This window comes from Lissotriton helveticus, chromosome 12 (assembly GCF_964261635.1).
Source record: "Lissotriton helveticus chromosome 12, aLisHel1.1, whole genome shotgun sequence".
NCBI lineage: Eukaryota > Metazoa > Chordata > Amphibia > Caudata > Salamandridae > Lissotriton > Lissotriton helveticus.
The window spans coordinates 121,921,650-121,940,933 of record NC_136073.1 but is presented as its reverse complement, the minus strand read 5'-3'; the positions used below and the strand labels follow the sequence as shown (position 1 = coordinate 121,940,933).

Here is a 19,284-nt window from a genome sequence, read left to right as displayed (position 1 = left end):
ATAACTTGCCCGGGATGTAATAACTGGCCCGCGCTATAATGTTGAATGGGACGTGTCTCCATTCATCAGTTGTGACAATCTTTCAGTGTCTTTTGGGCATGACACTGTGACCAAGCTGCACGCATATCAGAGTACGTTTAGATAAATTTAAAATGAGATATTGTGAACAAGGTGTGCATCCCACCCCCCTGTATTGTTTTTGCAGTGCTATAACGTGACATAGTGGGTGGACAACCTTAACACCCACCTTGTTCTAGGGCAGTGAAGTCCAGAGGGGTGGTCCCTAACATCTTGTATTAGCACCTCCTATGCCACCCTACCCCGCCTAGTCAGCCATGGCTCAAAGTGCCCAACTACGGAACATCAAATGCCATGTCTTTCAGGGGGTGCAGAAGCTGAAGCCATTTGTACTACCTCAACCATCAGGCGTTTGTCCCTGGCTGCAGCCAAACTCCAAGAGCCTTCAGGGTATGGCACCTTTAATGTAGGCAAAGTCTAATAAAGGCATTCGAGCTGCTGCGGGGCCTGGCTACGGCGACTTCCCATGTACTGCACCCGTGGCCTAAGTTATTGCACCAGTGACCTAGGGTACTGCACCCGTGGACTAGCGTACTGTGCCTATGGCCTAGGGTACTGCACTAGTAGCCTAGGATACTGTACTCGTGGCCTAGGATACTGCACCCATGGCCTAGTGTAATGCACCCATGGCCAAGGATACTTCACCCATGGCCTAGGGTACTGCACCAAGGGCCAAGGATACTTCACCCATGACCTAGGGTACTTCACCCATGGCCTAGGGTACTGCACCAAGGGCCAAGGATACTTCACCCATGACCTAGGGTACTTCACCCATGGCCTAGGGTACTGCACCAAGGGCCAAGGATACTTCACCCATGACCTAAAGTACTTCACCCATGGCCTAGTGTACTGCACCCAGGACCTGGGGTTGCGGCCCCATGGCCTGTGGTACTGCCCTCATGGCCCAGGGTACTTCACCCATGGCGTAGGGTACTGTACCCATAACCTAGGGTACTGTACCCATGGCCTAGAGTACTGATCCGTGATCTAGGGTACTTCACCTATGACCTAGGGTACTTCACCCATGACCAAGAGCACTGCACCCGTAGCCTAGGGGACTGCACCCATGGCCTAGGGGACTGTACCCATGGCCTAGGTGACTGCAACCATGGCCTAGGGTATTTCACCCACGGCAGAAGGTACTTCACCCATGGCCTAGGGATGCTGCACCGATGGCCTAGGGTACTGCCCTCATGGACCAGGGTACTTCAGCCATGGCCTAGCATACTGTACCCATGACCTAGGTTACTCTACCCATGGCCTAGGGTACTGCACCCATGGCCTAGGGTACTGTACCCATGGCCTAGGGTACTTCACCCACAGGTTAGGGTACTTCACCGATGGCCTAGGGTATTGTACCCATGACCTAGGTTACTTCACCCATGGCTTAGGGTACTGCTGCCATGGCCTAGGTTACTTCACCCATGGCTTAGGGTACTGCTGCCATGGCCTAGGGTACTCCACCCATGGCTTAGGGTACTCCACCCATGGCTTAGGGTACTCCACCCATGGCTTAGGGTACTCCACCCATGGCTTAGGGTACTTCACCCACGGCCGAGGTTACTGCACCCATGGCCTAGGGACTGCATCCAGGGCCTGGGGATGCTGCCCCCATGGCCTAGGATACTTCACCCATGAACCAGGGATGCCGCAATAGTCCGAATAACCAACAGACGCTGTACTAACAGCATCACTCAGACCCCCCCCCCCCGCAAACTCCCCTTCTTCTTGAAAGCACTCGATAAAAAATACATGACAGCGTCAGTGGCACCGGAAGTGGGGGTGCTGCAACCCTCACAAAACTTGAAAGAGTTAAGATGGACACAAATAATAGAGGGGGCCCTCAAATGTTCTTCTATCCGCTTGTTTGTGTTTTCTGACATATCAGCCACGTCACTGGCCAGCACCCCCACTATAAAAACGGTCCCAGCACCACTGAACCCCCCCCCTAACAAAAACTAAGACTGGCGGTGTTGATAGGGGACGTCAGCCTTCGGCTGCGCAGTGCAAGATCACACACAGCAGCGACTTCTCGCGGGCACGCCGTGCCTTCCACCGAGCACTGGTAGACACGGCTCGGTGAGCAGGCCTGCACCGGCTCCAGCGCGGAGGGGAGGCAGTGCTGCCAGTGCACAGTCCAGGGGGGAGGGGGGCGAGAGGTGGAGGGCAGGAGCACCCGTGGACACCCACGTGTAGTCTGCTTGCAGTGAACAGCTCACTCTCTCAGAAGCACTGCAAGAGTGAATGCACTGTGCAGGAAGTTAGGGCCCTCTGGCTGCTGCACTGCTTGGCTGCTCTCCAAGGCCACACCACAGAGATGGAATGCTCGGCTGGACTGTAAAGAGCCACTCCCGGCCCTGCACACCTGGATTCCTGGAAACTGCGCCCCCTGGTTGGGCGTCCCTGCCCCGCGTGATTCTCTGATTGCATAACACCTCTGCAGCCCCGTACCTGCAGTGCACACAGGCCCGGTTCCAGGAATTTCAATTTGGGTGGGCCAAGGATGCATTTGGGTGGGCCACTGCGGTCTCGAATTGTCGCATATATGTCTGGGCAGGCCTGCATCAGGGCCCTCCTGAATCTCTTCTTAGTCTTACAAGGCCCAGTAAAACGCACTGTTTTCCAAGTCTCTTTCTAAATATTATCACTCTCAAAAAGTGTTTTTTCCATGTAATGTTCCTTTGATGGGAAGGGGAGGTTTCTGAGGTGGGAGTATCAGGCAAGTGACACTTCTCGGGCTCCCTCTGTGCGACCCTTCAGGGAGAATCCCTCTTCATTACTACCTCCACCTGACCCCTGACTCTGCAACACACTCCCTTACAGGCTTGATTATCCACTAGTCCTCTCCAGTGCACCTTATCTCACAGCTGACCCCAGCCCCTTATCAGGCACCATCGGCTACACTTTCATTTTCCCTGGTAAAAAAATTAGTAAAATCACCTTCAAACTTAAAACATTGAATATAGCAGTAAATATAATTAGCATGGACTTTTAAAGTATGTTCCACAGTAGCCCTTGTAACCCGAATGCTAATTAAATAAACAAAAACAGAAAGACCATGACGGGGGGGGGGGGGGGGGGGGAGGCGGACGCTGATGCAAAAGTATTTTTTGGCACTAAACCAATAACCTGTTTTTCCATAAATACCTTTACTACCACCCTCCCCAGCGGCCCTTATCACTCCCTAGCTCCCCCCACAACCCCATGACCTCTTCTTTGGATTCCCTCACTGCCAACCTCGACCAGTGCCCCTCATCCCTCCATGGCCCCCTATTGACCTCATTGGATTCCCTCACTTCCACCCTCCAACCGTGCCCCTCATCGCTCCATAGTCCCTCCCCCGATTGACCTCCTCCTCGGACTACCTCACTGCCACCCTCCACCAGTGTCCCTCATCTCTCTGTAGCCCCTCCCACCATGACCTCCTCCTCAGACTCCCTCACTACCACCTCTACCAGTGCCCCTTATCTCTCCCTAGCACCCCCTCCACCCCATGACCTCTTCCTCTGAGTCCCTCACTGCCACCCTCCACCAGTGCCCCTCATCCCTCCATGGCCCCTCCTATTGACCTCCTCATTGGATTCCCTCACTGCCACCCTCCACCAGTGCCCCTCATCTCGGTCTAGCTCCCCCTCCCCTATTGACCTCTTCCTCGGATTCCCTCACTGTCACCCTCCAACAGTGCCCCTCATTGCTCCATAGCCCCTCCCACTACCTCCTGCTCGGATTCCCTCACTGCCACCCTCCAACATTGCCCCTCATCTTTACGTAGCCCCTCTCTCATATGCATTTCATTTGTTGTATAGCGCTACTCATATCAGTGTAGGGTGTGTCAGTACTTTACATCACGCACACATTATAGAGACAATGAATCATACATGTATGTAAATCAGTCTCCAGGAAATGTCACGTAAGCCAATGAGGATTACAAGGTGTAGGAATCACATGCCATCCCTACTGGTGGCAGTATATTTTCAGTGGGTTTGGTCTGTGGAAACACAACCTTAGGATTTAAAGAGTATTCCATGGGGGTCAGCTTTACTGATAAAAATGTATTTCTACCCAAACATACTCATTTTGGCAACATTAGAATAATGAAAGACTGGAGTTGTAATTAGATCACAAAAAAAAGTGAAGCTCTAACTATACCATTAATGTTTGTATGCAGCTCTTTGGTGACAGTTCAATGGTCTCTGTCCTATGTTAGGATTGTAACTTCTGAACTGCAAGTAACAAATGGATCTCTGTGACAAAGGCAGTAACCCACTGAGCTTCCACATAAAATACAGTTCATCTGCATTTAAAAAGTACTAACAGACAAATGATTGCTCTCCAGCAGAATCATTAATCACCAGTTTTATCTGGGCATTTTTTATTGTCTTATTGTTGTACTGCATCAGCCGTGACAATGATAAAAACTGTTCAAATGAAGCGCACGAAGTATGTGTGGTGCTGGGCCTGTGCAGATTTTAAAAAGAAAAAAGTTTAGGAACACATTCTCTAACCTACTCCATTAGTGAAACTTTGTGTCACAGCCTGATGTGATAAGCCGCTGCAGGGGTCAAGAAAGGTGAATAGGAATAAAAAACGTTTCTCCTGCACTGCATTGAAAAAGAAATATCCACACAGCAGAATAGGAGGCAAAGGTCACCGTTGTCGCCTTTCGCCAGTGGAGATGAAGGGGTGAAAAAATAAACAAAGCCTCCTTAATATGTAAATGGTCTTTTAAAGACCTGCGAATTACTCGGGTGCGGCTTCGATAATCTCTTAAAACTGTTTGTGTGTCTGTGTATTCGCCCGGGAAGCTCTCTCAGCCCGGGCGCGCACACACACACACCCTTTGAGCCCAATGCCTTTGCTCACCTGCCTTCAAGCCCTCACTGCGAGGGCCAAGGATTCTGTTTGGGTGGGCCAGGCTCATGTTTGGGTGGGCCTGGCCCACCCGGCCCACCCGCTAGAACCGGGCCTGAGTGCACACCTGGAATCTCGGCTGCACTGCTGGATCCATTGGCTAGGCTGGGCTCCCAGGCGAGAGCACTGCACGGACGGATCTCTCGGTTTTCAAGGCATGGCTGCGCCCTCCACCTGCAATGGCTGAATATTCTGGCTGCAGTGCACACCTGGATCCTTTGGCTGCACTGCACAGTCAGATTCCCTGCTACACTGCAAGGCTGGTTTCCCGAGATACACTGCAAAGCACCTTCTCTTAATTACCGCCAGCAACTGCATTCCTGAGTCCTAGATTATCAAAGAGCGCTGGGTCTCTTAACTGCACTGCACGGCTCCCTCCTTGCGCTGCAAACCAGAATGAATTACTTTGCACATCTGGATTGCCTCACTCCAGAGATAAAACAACCGAGCGCCCTGTTTCCCCTACCTGCACCAACAGCGGGAATCCCTCGCTACACCATACATATACTGGATTCCACTGTCACACTGGATTCCCTGACTGCACCGCGCAGCTGTATCCATCCCCTGGTGCTCTTATGCTTTAAAGATCCACTGACTGCCATTGAGTCCCGGTCTGCGCTGCACGGACAGATCACCACACTGCACTACGAAGATCAACCCCCTATGCACACTGGATTCACTCATTTTATAAAGATCCCCTGTTCACACTGTACAGCAAGATTCCCTCACTGGCTGTACATATCCCTGACTGCACTGGATCTCACTGACACGAACACTGGATTCAATACTGCACAGATGGATCCCTTTATTCTGTAAAGCTCCCTGACTACCTTGCTTTCCCGGTCTGAGTTGCACATCTGGATTCCCCAAACAGGGTATACATATCCACTGACTGCACTGGATCCCACGGACACCAACACGGGGTTCCCTGCCTGCACTGCACAGCTGGATCCCTTCAGTCTCTAAATAGCCACTCACTGCCTTGGGATGCCAGTCTACGACGCACATCTGGATTCCCCCACAACACTACAAAGTCCCCTGAACGCACTGGAGTCCGTGCAGAACTGCTTCGAAGCACTGTATTCCCTGGCTGCACTGCACAGTGGAATGCCTCACTGCATTGCAAAGTTGGAGTATGTGGCTGCACCGCTGGAGATGCCTCGATGTGCACAGCTGGATCTGCCCATACACTACAGGGTATGATTCCCTGGAAGCCCTCGTGCCCGGCACCTCTCAGGGACACAGCCAGGGACTCACGCACCCCCCGCCCCGGCCCCGCACTTACCCGAGATGAGGCTGGGGGGCACCATGCTGAGGCTGAAGCCTTTGCCCCCCAGCACCTGGCGGCTGTCGGCGCAGCTCCGGCCCCGGGCCTCCCAGAAACAAAGGCTCAGCACGGCGGCGGCGAGGAGGCGGCAGCCTGGGCCGGAGGGGCCCATCGCGACCGGCACGGGTCGGGGGAGTCAGGCTGGAGCGGGGGAGCAGGGCTCGGGCCGCGGGGAGGAGCAGACCCGGGGAAGGGCACGGGGAGCCCGGGTGAGCCCTGGAGCCACAGCCGGCGAGCGGAGGACAGAGAGGGAGCGCAGACAAAGGGGCGGAGGGAGCCCGCGGGGTCCAAACGCGCACCATGTACTGCCAGCCCGACCCATAGGAGATCACGGGGAGAAGGCGAGCCCGGCGCAGACAATGAGGCGGAGGGCGCCCGCGGGGTCCAGGTGCACACCCTGTACCGCGCCGCCTCCCGCTGCAGCGCATGGGACCAGGGGAGGACCCGAGGAGACAAAGGGGCAGAGAGAGCCCGCGGGGTCCTTGTGCCGACCGCGTTCAGTGCCAGCCACCCACAGGGGTAACGAGGAAACAGGGCAGGAGCCGCACAGGCGTACTCACGTACAATGCCACTGACTGGAAAGAGATCGCGCTACACAGAACTGCACAAATAAATAATAACAAGCGCCAATGGCACCAGACAAGTCTGGGCATGATGAACAGGGGCCAGAGGTTGTCATTACAAAGGTCTACTTGAGAAAACAGCTTTGTATGAGCCATAACTATTCTTTGGCAACGAATCCAGCACTTCAAGCCCCATATGCACGTTATGCACATCTCTTTGTATATCAAACGTGTCTGTCTTTTTATGGTTAAATAGCCGAATACAAGTATTCTGACCAACTGACTGAAAGGTAGGTTGTGGTGGGGTCAGGCGCGTCGTACTCTTTGGGCTTTTCCACAGATGTCCTTGGTAGACAGACACACTCCCGGTGCGCGAGCCGCCAGCAGCCCGAGGCTGTCTGCGAGGCTGAGCCTGGGCCAGTACGAGAGCCTGCAGGGCGAGCGAACGCATTGTATTGTAACCTCAATTATAAAACGCTTACTGCCCCTGGCGAGGGCTTTAGGCGGGGCAGCGAGCTGCTCCGGGAACCCAAGGCCAGTTCATTGTCTGTTGCCTATTGTTGGGTACTGAGAGCGGGGTTACATATTTTGCTGTTAAAGAAACCATTCTATGCATTTATTCCACTTTCTTTGTGGTTAGTTAAATACATAGGAGGTGTGGTGATTCGTAGGGAATCTGAGAGTTCATGTAGATGGTTTATTGGGATTCATAAATGGGCAGGAGGGGATGCAGGGTATTACAGAGGAGTTCGTTGTGATATTTGACATCATGTGTGGGCAGTTTGCAGAAATATAATAACAGAGATCAAGGCAAACACACATGTGACAGAGTAGGCTGTGTTCAGAGAGAGCAGCCCTGTAGGTGTGTTACTTAAAGCAGACATTTTAAGTCAAGGACAATTTTCATACATGGTTTTGGAACTACACAGGAGGCTTCTGGGATAGCATGCAATCCGAGGATGCAACACTGTAGAAAAAAACAACATTATTTGAATGATATATAGTGATATATATGATATTTAGTGCACCACTAGTTATTTTTGACAGGCACTAGATCCAGGCGAACAGTTTGGAGGCTGGTCGGCTACCATTATGCACTGCAAAGTAGAAGCCCATAGAAACTTCTCCTAACTTCAAATGCAGAACAGGGTATACAAATAGGGCCCTCAGACCCACTCTTCAATTCACTGCTGGACCTGCGGAAGGACTCTCAGAGGACTGCCTTCGGCTCTGACCTGCTGTGCACTCTGCAAGACTGCTCTGCTGTACCTGTAAGAACTGCTTTGCTGCCTGGAGCCTGGCTTGAACTCTCAGAGGCCAGCCCTGCTGTTTGAGGCCTGCATATTCAACTGACCCAGGACTACCAGAGTGACTCCAAGGGCTTGTTTGCTGGAGTTCAGTTCAGAGCCACAGGGACATAAAAGCTTACACCACCTCGAACTCCCACCTGGATCCAGCCTGAGTGAGTCTTGAGCTCACAAATGGAGTCCCACAAGCCCTGGACCCTTGGTTGTGAGACTAAAGATGCCTAAATAGCCAACATCCAAAACTGAGGGCTTAAAACATGTTGGCTAAAAACTGCTGTGAGAACTGAGGTGATATGGGATCAACCTGCTCATCTATCCGCCCGAGGTACATCGCTGGTCAGCCTTGACTTTGCAGTTGCTCTGGCTATTTTTTTCCACAGCAATAAATCCTGTTTAGCCGTCCTTCGCCAAAGAGGTATCTAAGCCCCTGGAAGTCTCTTCAGCTACAGCTGCCTACCTTGTCCCACTGAAGATTTTCCACTTCCATAAGAATGATTAAGTCCGAACACAGAAATCTTCACCAATGCTAGCCTTCGACCCAAGGGTCCCTAACGATGACGCTCGCTTCTCAAACACCCCTGCCACCTTGCCCCACTGAAATTTACCTCCTCAGAACATTTTTCTCAAAATGTCTTTTAAGTCCGAAATAAGCGCTGGGCGGCCCAATCCACTTCTTGTATTCAACCTTCACTTCATTGTGGTCGGACATATTTTTCGACTTTGACTCGGTCTTTGGTTGGCTCTTTGAGGCACTGGTTTTGACTAAAAACTTTAAAAAAACATATAACTCTGATGCACCGAATTGGATTTTTTTTAGTTTTGGTGTCAAATAATTTATTACAAGGTACTCGATCTTTCTAAATTGATGTGGGAATTTTCTTATATTGTGTTTTCACTTTAGTAGTTTGTGTGCTGCATAAATACTCTTCATTGACTCTGACTGCTTTTTGAGCCATGGTACCAAGGGTTAAGCACAGGTTAATGTTTGTGGTTCACGCTGCAAGGGATTGTGGCTGTTGCTTGACCAGAGCTCCCACCCCTGTCAACCAATACACCAATTTCTCACACCAGACTCTACACCATCCTTGAGTTAGTACAACCAAGATAATGGTGTTGTGACGCAATTTATAATCAAGTAGTGCACCTGTTTTCTCTTAAAAAGAAATGTGACTCAGCACCCACACCCAAGACATCTTTTAGTTAATAAAAGCAGTATACATTCGCAACTGGTCAGCAAAATGCTCAGACTTCCAGAATCTTTTCTTGATAAAAAGAGTTTCTTTAGTCAGGACCTTCCTCCTCAGTTAGACCTTCTCTGGACAGTTTCCTTTGTTTCACTCCACTTGCTTGTTGCCTCTCTGGAATCTTCAGTGACACCCCGGCTTTGGTCTCTTTCAAAATCAGGTGCTCCACTGTTAACTACTCCACTCCGCATCGTCTCAAGGTTGTCTGGTCAGTTGTTCCCATTTGCGCTCACTCCCTCTGGACTCCTTCAGATGCTCCTCCACTTGCTCCTTACCTTTGCCTTCCTCTCCTCAACAACCATTTCAGCAGAAAGAAGTGTCTTAAAATATTCTGACCCCAGCAGATGTCAGTCTATCAAAGGTTCAATTTCCGGGTCAGTTTTTGATGTGGTTTCCTCAGAGATCTTCAGACACGGTCCACTTGCTGGATATGTTCTCTGTCGATGTTTAACTCTGTTAATGGATGCTCAGGCCCGGTACGTACTGGTCACTGGTGGGGGGAACTCCTGTCACGAGCACCATCTCATTAAAAAACAAGCATTTACAATGCAATGGTCTCGGCATTATTAAAGATAGAGCTATTGGCATTGCTCATGACATTTTTCTTCATTTTTTTTAAAAACCCATAAATAAATGGTATTGTCATTTACAATGGTAATAGGTGAGCATTAGAGAGTAGTAGAGTGTATTCACAGAGCCACACACACACACAGAGCTCCACACACACACACACAGCCACCCACACACTCACACACTGAGCCACCCACACACACACACACACTGAGCCACACACACACACACACACAGAGCCACACACACACACAGCCACACACACAGCCACCCACCCACACACAGCCACCCACCCACACACAGCCACCCACCCACACACAGCCACCCACCCACGCACAGCCACCCACCCACACAGAGCCACCCACAGACACAGCCACCCACACACAGAGCCACCCACACACAGCCACCCACCCACACACACACAGAGCTACCCACCCACACAGAGCCACCCACCCACACACAGTCACACACACACTTAAAACACCTCTAGCTAACACAAAGCCTTTCTACTTAGCATACATTAGCACGGGCAGTGTACAGCCACAAACTGTCTCATCCTGCAGTAGATCAATGATACATGCCGCATCTTGAGCACCTTTCCATTTAACATGCAGGCACGCAGAATGCAACTGGGGAATTTAAAGTGCAGCAAAGCATTGTACTGTACAGTACTAACATATTGTGCATGTTGAGTACTAAAACATACCCAATCCAGCCATCATCTGGCTACTGTATGCACCACCAGTGCCCCCTGCTGTAGAATTCAGGAACACTGTCACCAATGAATAATGTGCACTGCACTAGAGATGACCCCATAATCACAAGTGTGCACTGTTCCGCACAAGCTTTCTCGTGTCAGGTGAGCCCTGCCCCCCCCCACACATACCCGTTGTGCAGGCACCAACAGCAGCATGTCAGTGATGTGCGTGCAGAGCGCCAGAAGCAGTAAGAAAACCCTAGTGACAGGAGTGCACTGCATAAGAGATAACCTCCGTTACCAGTTCACAGCACCAGCACATCAGTGACAGGAGAGCACTGCAATATAAGCAGCACCCAGCTTACAGGCGTGCACGGGACACTGCACTAAAAATAATCCCCCCTCCCCTAATGTCAGTCGTGATCTTCACTAGAGGCAAGCCTTGAGCACGGGCATGCACTGCACGATAAAAGATCATCATTGACAGTCGAGCACTATATCCGAGATAATCCACCCTGCCCCCAGTGGTTGTCCTGCACAGCACCAGAGACAGCACCTCACTGTACCACAGCCAAATCAACTCTTGCCCCCAAGTGACTGAAGTGAGTTTGTCCCTCCCTGAAGCTTCCTGTCGGGCAGAAGAGTTGGGCGAAAAGGCATCGCGTTTCCTGGATGAAACGTAAACATTAACATAACACAGAAACCCGCGGCAGTCGTGACTACGTACAGGAAAAATAATAAATAAAGAGCAAATATTTAGTGACTGTGTTAAACACGTAAGTATTTAAAGTATATTTTTACAGAGAGAGATACGGTTTAGTAAGGGAATAAAAATGGTAGGGCTTTATGAAAACAGTATATAGCGCAAACTCAACCTGAGGGTTTTGGAGCACTTTCACAAGGAGCGCACAGACACACACAAAATAAGTCCTCCAAGTCACTGAGCAATGAGCATGTTTAAAGACAAAAGTTGGTTTTGCTTTTAGTCAATAATTTTAATTTTTTCTCCATGGACGAGCACCCTGTGGTTCCTCAACAATAAAGTGGAAGAGATGGCAGCCAACACCTGACCGATTGGCTTTGCCAACGAGTACCTGTGCTTTATTAAACGCTGCGAACAACACGGGTGGTACTACTTTTAATAGTTCTCAAGGTAACCATGATGGAACTCGAAGATCAACAAATGTGCAGCGATGGGCATTCCATTAGTTGAACCAACCATGCCACCAAAAGAACTGAAAATTAGCTGGAAAAACTGAAGACACTCTAAAGATGTGATGCACATGACGACATTTAGTTCACGGTACGTACTCTAAGGCAGAGCAAGGTATTCATTCACTATTGAGATTTGTAGTCCACGATAAAAGTAGCGTGTGTAAAAAAGAACAAGGACACACTCGGTTTTTGGTAGGCACGGGGAGATTAAGCGATTTGCCCCGAATCAAATGAACGTGTCCTTGTGTAACGTAACTGTCGCTCGTGTACAGCGCTCCAATACCTTTGTGTCGAATTTGCGCTATATAAAGCTACCAAAAAAGAAAGGTGGCATATCTGTCAGGGTAGGCAGGCTGACACAGGTGTGGAGAACAACAACTTTTTTTTCTCCACCTTGGTGGGCACTGGTGGAGCGACAGCAGCTTGGCAGGTTCCAGGCTGCGGAGTTTTTCCTCAGAAATAGCGGTTTCTTCTAGGGCTGGCGCCTGGCGCACCCGCCAGCTGCTCAAGTCTTTTGCTGCCTCCACCCTGTCAGTGCTCGGAAGGTGGTTTGGGGGAGTTTTGGGGGGGGGGTAAGAGGGGAAGCTCTTCTGTGCTTTATCCACGCCTACCCTGCAGGCTCGAGGACTCCGCTGTCTACCCCCGGCCTTTCGACCTCGGTTTTGAAAAAGCAGCTCACTTCCCCAATTTAATACGGGACAATTATAGCGTTGTACTGCTAATATTATCAGCTGCACTAAGACCTAAGGAAAATAAACGAATACAGCCAGCCTACTGGAGCGAAACCCAGACGGGGAGCGGAGGCTGGTAGAACCCTTCTTCCGTGACATTCAAAAACGTGATCGCGGCCCGGAGCAAATGCGCTCGGACCCCCTCCGGGACAATTGAACAGAGTCTCCACTGGGTGAGAGCCTGATATGGGAGAAACTGGTGGCGGCTGCAGGGAGCGACCGTGCGGGGGACAGCCACTTACCGGCTCTGGTATGCTGCTGATGTGCTCCAGGCGCCTCTGGTCCCCGCACCGCGTTGTGGAGCCCCCCTTCACAGGGGCTCCATTTTCAGTGCGGCTGGGCTGGCTTCTCTCCTGGGCTGCGGGGCTCTCTTCCCAACAGGGGAGCCTTGCGGCCGGACTCCTCTTTCTCCTTCCGGATCCCAGGCGGCGCAGCCTCACCTCGGGGAAACTCTCCCTGGCTTGAGGTGCCGGCGGCACAAACAGGGGGGCAAGGACACTAAGAACGGCACAAACAGGGGGGCAGAGGCTTACCTCATGTCCTCGGTAGACGCTGCTCGAGCAGCAAAATGGCGGCCGGCAACTCTGAAAATTTTCGGATTCGGGGGCGTGTTTTGCTGTTCTGAGTGACGGATGACATCACTGTCTAAAGAACAGCAAAACTTATGCCCCCGAATCCGAAAAAGACGGGGCTAAATCGGAGTGACGCATCTCTTCTCCAATGGCTGGCCTCCGTTTAGGAAGCCAGCCAATGGAGGAGAGACGAAAAGAGAGGCGGGATAAAGCAGCCACTCTAAGTAACAATAATTCTCTGCACTTCCGGTCTTGGCCTACGGCTAAGCCTACAGTCCCTCGACCTAAAGAGGTGGGGGGAGTGGGCCCTGTGGGGTCCATGAGCCCAAAATGTATGCTGCCATTTGCATATAGGAAACATGGTCCCACGCAAGGACTGGCATAGTCAATGGGTTGGAGGGAGTTACCAGGTCCGAACGCACAAGTAACTTGGGTGTGATGTAAGACCAGCCCAGACAATAGGGCAGAGGGAGTGCATGGGGCACTAAAGCACACACTGTACACAAGACAGCACTATACTTATTAACATGCAGCCATGGCAACAGCAACGTCTACAAAAGGAGAATGCATGTTTTCAAGAGCCACTACATTTTACAGGCAGAGACTCATCAGGTGACATGTGGCTAAAGCCAAAACTGTCAGCATTGTATGGAGTAAGCAGGCTGCAGGGTAACTTGAAACCAAGGCAGAAGCATCCCAGGGGCGGGGTACAGAGCGCCTCCAGGATACTAGTGCAAACCATGTTTAGACAGGATTGCCTACTGAATAACAAAGAAAGAGACTTGAGCAGCATCAACCTGAAAGCAGAAACGTGAGGTCCTAAAGCCAGTACTGTTTCTAAAAGTGGCTAGTGAATAACATGGGAGAGAGGCAGCACGAGCAACAACAATGAGATGGAAGGAGCATGTGGACTCTGGTAGCATGTAATGTATACGAACACTGGTACTAAGGTGACATGGGATCAGTCCACGATTAGTACGAACAATGGGGTTGTGGAAGCCCGCAATGACTTGTGATCAAAGTGCGACTTCAGCCCACTCATTTCCCTGCCTTAACTGAACTTACTTGCAGAAGGAGCTGCCATTTTTACTTCATTCCCCTTCCCGGCACGTGACTGTGCTTTTTCACTTACATGTCACTTATTGTTTACAGAAAGATCTTCTGACATAAATATTGTGTCTTAAATATCATTTACCAAACTATGGTCACATGGGGTGTAGAGTTTCTATTAATAACTCAAATGGGGCAATATGTATGTAAAGGATATTTTGGACACAATATATGTCGGAATGTATGCTGAAAATGGTATTTTTGGAATCATACTATGCTTCATCTGCTTGTGGCGTGACCACTCGGCCTCCCAGGGTGGTCAACACTTTAGCCATGTGCTAGCCTAATCCCTTTTACCATGCAGTGTTGGTAAAGGCTGGCAAGGTTAAGGATATTTCGTTGTGGGGTCTTCTCTGTTTGGCCCTGTTATGACCAGGAAGAACTTAAAGCCGCAACTCCTGCCTTAATCCCCTCTCACAGTCTTCTCATCAATATATCTGCCTGCTCCTGCTCCTCTTCTGCAATATAACTACAGTCCCTCTATATGAACACTGAGGCTACCGACCCTTTGTTTTTTAATGTCACCTGCAGAACTGGGCTCTATCTTCAAAGCTCCTGGGTGTACCCCACAGACCAATTTACTGTTGGTGTCTGTGGTGCAACTGTATGGACACAATGGAACGATGTAGTTGTGGTATCTCTGGTTTACCAAGTACCCACTTCTGGGTGGACCCATTACACACATTCATGGGTGGTCTCTGTGGTTTACTTGGGAGACGCCAAGGATCTAAATACTGATGCTATATGTTTATACAGGTTGCACCATCACCTCTTCATTTACTTGGACCAGACCTTCGCCACCTCCTGGTGGACACTATAGAGCCATTTACTGGTGGTGTCTGTTGATTAATTCGGTACACTTTCTACACTTCCTGAGGTACCAAATAAACCCTTTCGAGGGTGGCTCCTGTGGTTTACTGTGGTGGCTCTCACAGACCCAATTAGTTGTGGTGTCTCTGGCTTACTTGGGTATTTCTTCACCGCTTCTTGGTGGACCACAAGGCCAATTTACTGGTTGTGTCTGGTTTATCTGGGTGGGTTGCACATTTACCTATTTTACATGTGCCCAGTAGTCCCGTTTATGGATGGTGTATGTGTTTGTGACGGATCCCAGAGAACCATTACTTGTGGTGTCTGTGGTTTACATGTCTTAATCCTCCGCCAATTCTAAGTAGACCCCATAGACACATGTATGTATTTGTCTACCCCCATGGGTTACACTATCCACTGTTAACCATGCAAGAATAACATACACCCATTCCATACACAATTCTTCAATCGGGTATGTAGAATAAACACTACATGAGGTGCATCCTATTCCTTTCCATTATCTTTATAAACATTAGCACATATACCAGCAGCATCAGGTTTGCTGTGATGCAACCAGGCCATGTGTCAGAACCTCGTGCGTCAAAAACCTCACATAAGTCATGCTACAACCGTACACTGTTCCAACCAAACATACAGGTCAGTTTGTAAATGTGCTAGACATTAAAAGAGTCATGATGGTACACTAAGGGCAGTGTGCACTATATAAATTTGATATAACATAACATAAAGCATTGCTGGAAGGACATGACAGAGATGTACACGCATATCAGACAATGAAACAAAGTGAACCTGTGAGGTGAGCAAAGCCTGCATGCTATACAGCATGCTCCAGTGGAAATATGGCCATAGATCAGCACCAGAACAGACAAGAATGTGGAGGGAGCCCAGAGAGTCTAAAGCCTGAACACTACATAGCTGCTGGCTGCGACAAGGCGGAAGAAGCACAGATAATGGGCAGAGAGAGAGTACAGCAGTGGTAGTATCAGTCCTGTAAACAGCCAGCACACATAGGCGAGTATGAGACCAAGGCAGAAGCATCAAAGATAATGTGGTGCAGGTAGCTTGTAGGGTTGCACAATTATCACATATACCATAACACAAGTCTATTAGTCTAATATGATGGAGAGGTAGTACGAGTACAAACAATGTGGCAAAAGGGAGCAGCCGGGTCCCAGAGCTTGTACTTTAAATATCCAGCCGTCAGTAGGTTAAAGTTGTAGAAGAGAAACACAACTAGTAGAGTAGAAAGAGCCTGTTGGATTCCAAATCCTGCATAGTACAGAGTCAGACATCCATATTTTATAAAGTTCTTGTGCTAAATAAGCACAAGTGTAGTTGTGGAACCTCAAAGTAGTCCTTGAAAAAAGCATTTATCTACAGCTATGGAGCAAGAGAATACCAGCACGTACAGAGACAAAAGGGTGGAAGAAGCCTTTGAGGTCCTAGCACACATGATGTGTCTACATCTACAACCTCCCCCATTGTGCAACATGGTTCGCGTAACATGGGCCAGAGAAGGACCAGGCCCCATAAAAGGGAAAGGGAGACCCGAAACTCCATGGGAACTGCACTTTATCAGCCCATATTGTATTGTTTTGTAATTGGTATTATAGTGCTTACTACCCCGGATGAAGCCTTGAAGAGCTTTACAGAGAGTAGCCTGCTACTCCGGAACCCGAGATTTGTACTTATTCCGTTGGTTATTGGTTATTGATTATTTTCGGTTATTGCCATTTGTCTTGTGCTTCAATAGAGATCATAATATTTCCTTCAGATTAGATTAACAGGTATTATGTGTGATCATTACTGGGGGCTATGTGAGTTCTTGTAAATCGTTGGTGGGATGAATAGACATACTCAAGAAGGTTAGATATTGTTAGATATGGTTTAAAAAAGGGAAGGTTGTGATCTATGAGGCAATCTGCAGAAACACACTAAAAGAGATTAAGGGAGACAAGCATACGATTTTGAGTGGATTACACCATGGGAGACGAGGCTTGTTATTCAAAAGAAAGAAAGATAAGGAAACAATTAAAAGTTTCAAAGTCAGATATTCAAGCTGGGTTTTAGAATTTAAATGGAAGGGGGCTTTTGGGATAGAATACAATCTGAGGATATAAAACTGTAGAAAGAAAAAAACATTCTGTAAAATAACATGAAACCGAGGCAGAAGCAGCACAAACAAAACTGCCGAGGAAGCCAAAAGGGTCCTGGAGATAAGGTCTAAACGACCAGCCTCCAACCCATCCTATGACATGGGACTGGGTCAGGAGCAGCACAGACCCAGACATGGAGGAGGTGGAAGTCTACAAGGTTGTAATGCCTGCAGTGAAAACACGCACGCTGCCCACGGTATAACATGGAGTAAAGGTGAGAGGAGCACAGATACCGGAGTGGAAGGGTGGGCTAACATGAAGAAGCAGCAGTGGCTGCAGCAATATGGCGTAGTTATAGTAAGTCAAGGACTCAAATCTCAAACATCTCAGCTATCCCTCAGGTTACGGAGCTCAAACAGCCTCTGAGCTACCCATGGGATTATGCTGTTCCCACAGGCTCAGAGCCGTGGTATCCCTAATACTACAGCTCATTTGTGACAGCAGAGCTGCCCCACAAGTTTCCTAAATCAGACAGGATCTGGCTTCAGAATGCAGATGTAGTCCTCAAGTTGTAGATTTTAAAGGTGCAGATGTCATACCGAAGACATATTACCCAGTTTATTGGCCCCACTAGGACCGTACGGCGCTCAGACTTTACACAGCAGAAGTACAAACCACTTAACATATCTTAAAGATGGAGGCGCCAGACTGATGAGATATCTCTTATGTTACCGACCCAACTTTATAAGGCTTTAGAGTAGAGCTGTCACCTAGGATGACACAGGGTCAGGCCATACACAGCAGATGTACCTACCACGTTACAGATCCTAAAAGTGCATATGTGATACACAATACATATCATTCAGTTTATTGGTCCTACATGCCTAGAGCAGACTGCAGGCCTTGCGCAGCAGGTGTATCGGACACTTAACGGATCTTACAGTTGAGATGCCTGTCCGAAGAGATATTCATCATTTTAATGATGACCGTACATCTTAAGACCTCAGAACACAGCTATCCCTGGGAACAGGCGGGCTCGGGCCTTGCACAGTAGATGTGTTGGCCACGTTACAGATCTTCAATGTGCAGATGTCTGGCAGCAGAGATATCATATAGTTTAGACACTACATCTGAAGGCCTCTGATCGTTGCTGTCTCTGAGAACTAAGGGCCTCAGGTCTTACACAGCAGATGTATCGGACAAGTTAACAGACGCTAAAAGGAAATGCCACCCACGTTACAGGCTCTATACTATAGGCGAAGGTCTCATAGATACGTCCCTCGGACCTTCCTGTGAGCTGCTCTGCATGTTACAGAGGTTTCAGCCACCACGGCTCTCAGGGTCTCTGTTTTTGGAGCAGGCTGAGCCCGCTTTGTGCTCGGGAGCAGAACCGGCATCAACGGGCTGACGGAGCGAGCATCCATCCGATCGATGGGCCTCCTGTGCCCAAGGGCAGGAAGCTGTGTCGGGCCTGCGAGGCACCGGCTGGTGGCCGCTCTGGGCACATCTGGTGCTCACACGCTCGGCTGTGAAGGGTCTTTTAAGCTGTCATTGATCTCCTGGGCGGAGGGCGCGGGGGAGCTGAGCAGGAGGAGGCCGGGAGGGGCAGCCCAGGGCCTGCACAGCTGCCCGCTCGGAGGACGCCGCGGCTCCTGGGGCACTGACCGCATCCGGCGGGCGCTGGAGACAGGAGACGTGCGGCCGTGGAGGGACTGGCACAAATCAAACACGCCCAGGGCCCGGAAGGAGCTGTCTGCAGAAGCCTGGACAGCCACACGCTCACCCAGTACGGACTCTTTAACCAGCGGCGCTGCGCGGGCTCTGATGTTACTACCACACCTCTGCTCTGACTGCAAAAGGAAGATTCCAATGTCTGAATAAAAGTTTTTAAATAAAACTCCGGAGCTGGCGGAACATGGTGGAAAAGGGGGTTAAAAAGCAACTCTCCGCAGAGCTTACAGGGACGATGCAGAGGGCGCGGCCTACAGAATCCACGGTGGGAGTAAGCCGGGCAGTCGCAGATCCCTTCAAA

General features: G+C 49.8%; 1 protein-coding gene across 5 annotated transcripts in view; it reads right to left on the bottom strand.

Moving 5' to 3' along the window:
- The window catches only part of GPC2 (glypican 2), a 195,323-nt gene that overhangs the window by 76,837 nt on the left and 99,202 nt on the right, over nt 1-19,284 (bottom strand). The window contains exon 1 of one of the 5 annotated variants that reach the window (XM_078670809.1): nt 6,275-6,747. The exons of the other annotated variants lie outside the window; for them this stretch is intronic. Coding sequence (XP_078526935.1) covers nt 6,275-6,428 — 154 coding nt within the window. The 5' untranslated portion in view covers nt 6,429-6,747. Of the gene's footprint in view, nt 1-6,274; nt 6,748-19,284 lie in introns of those variants that run through there. 5 annotated transcript variants of the gene reach the window in all.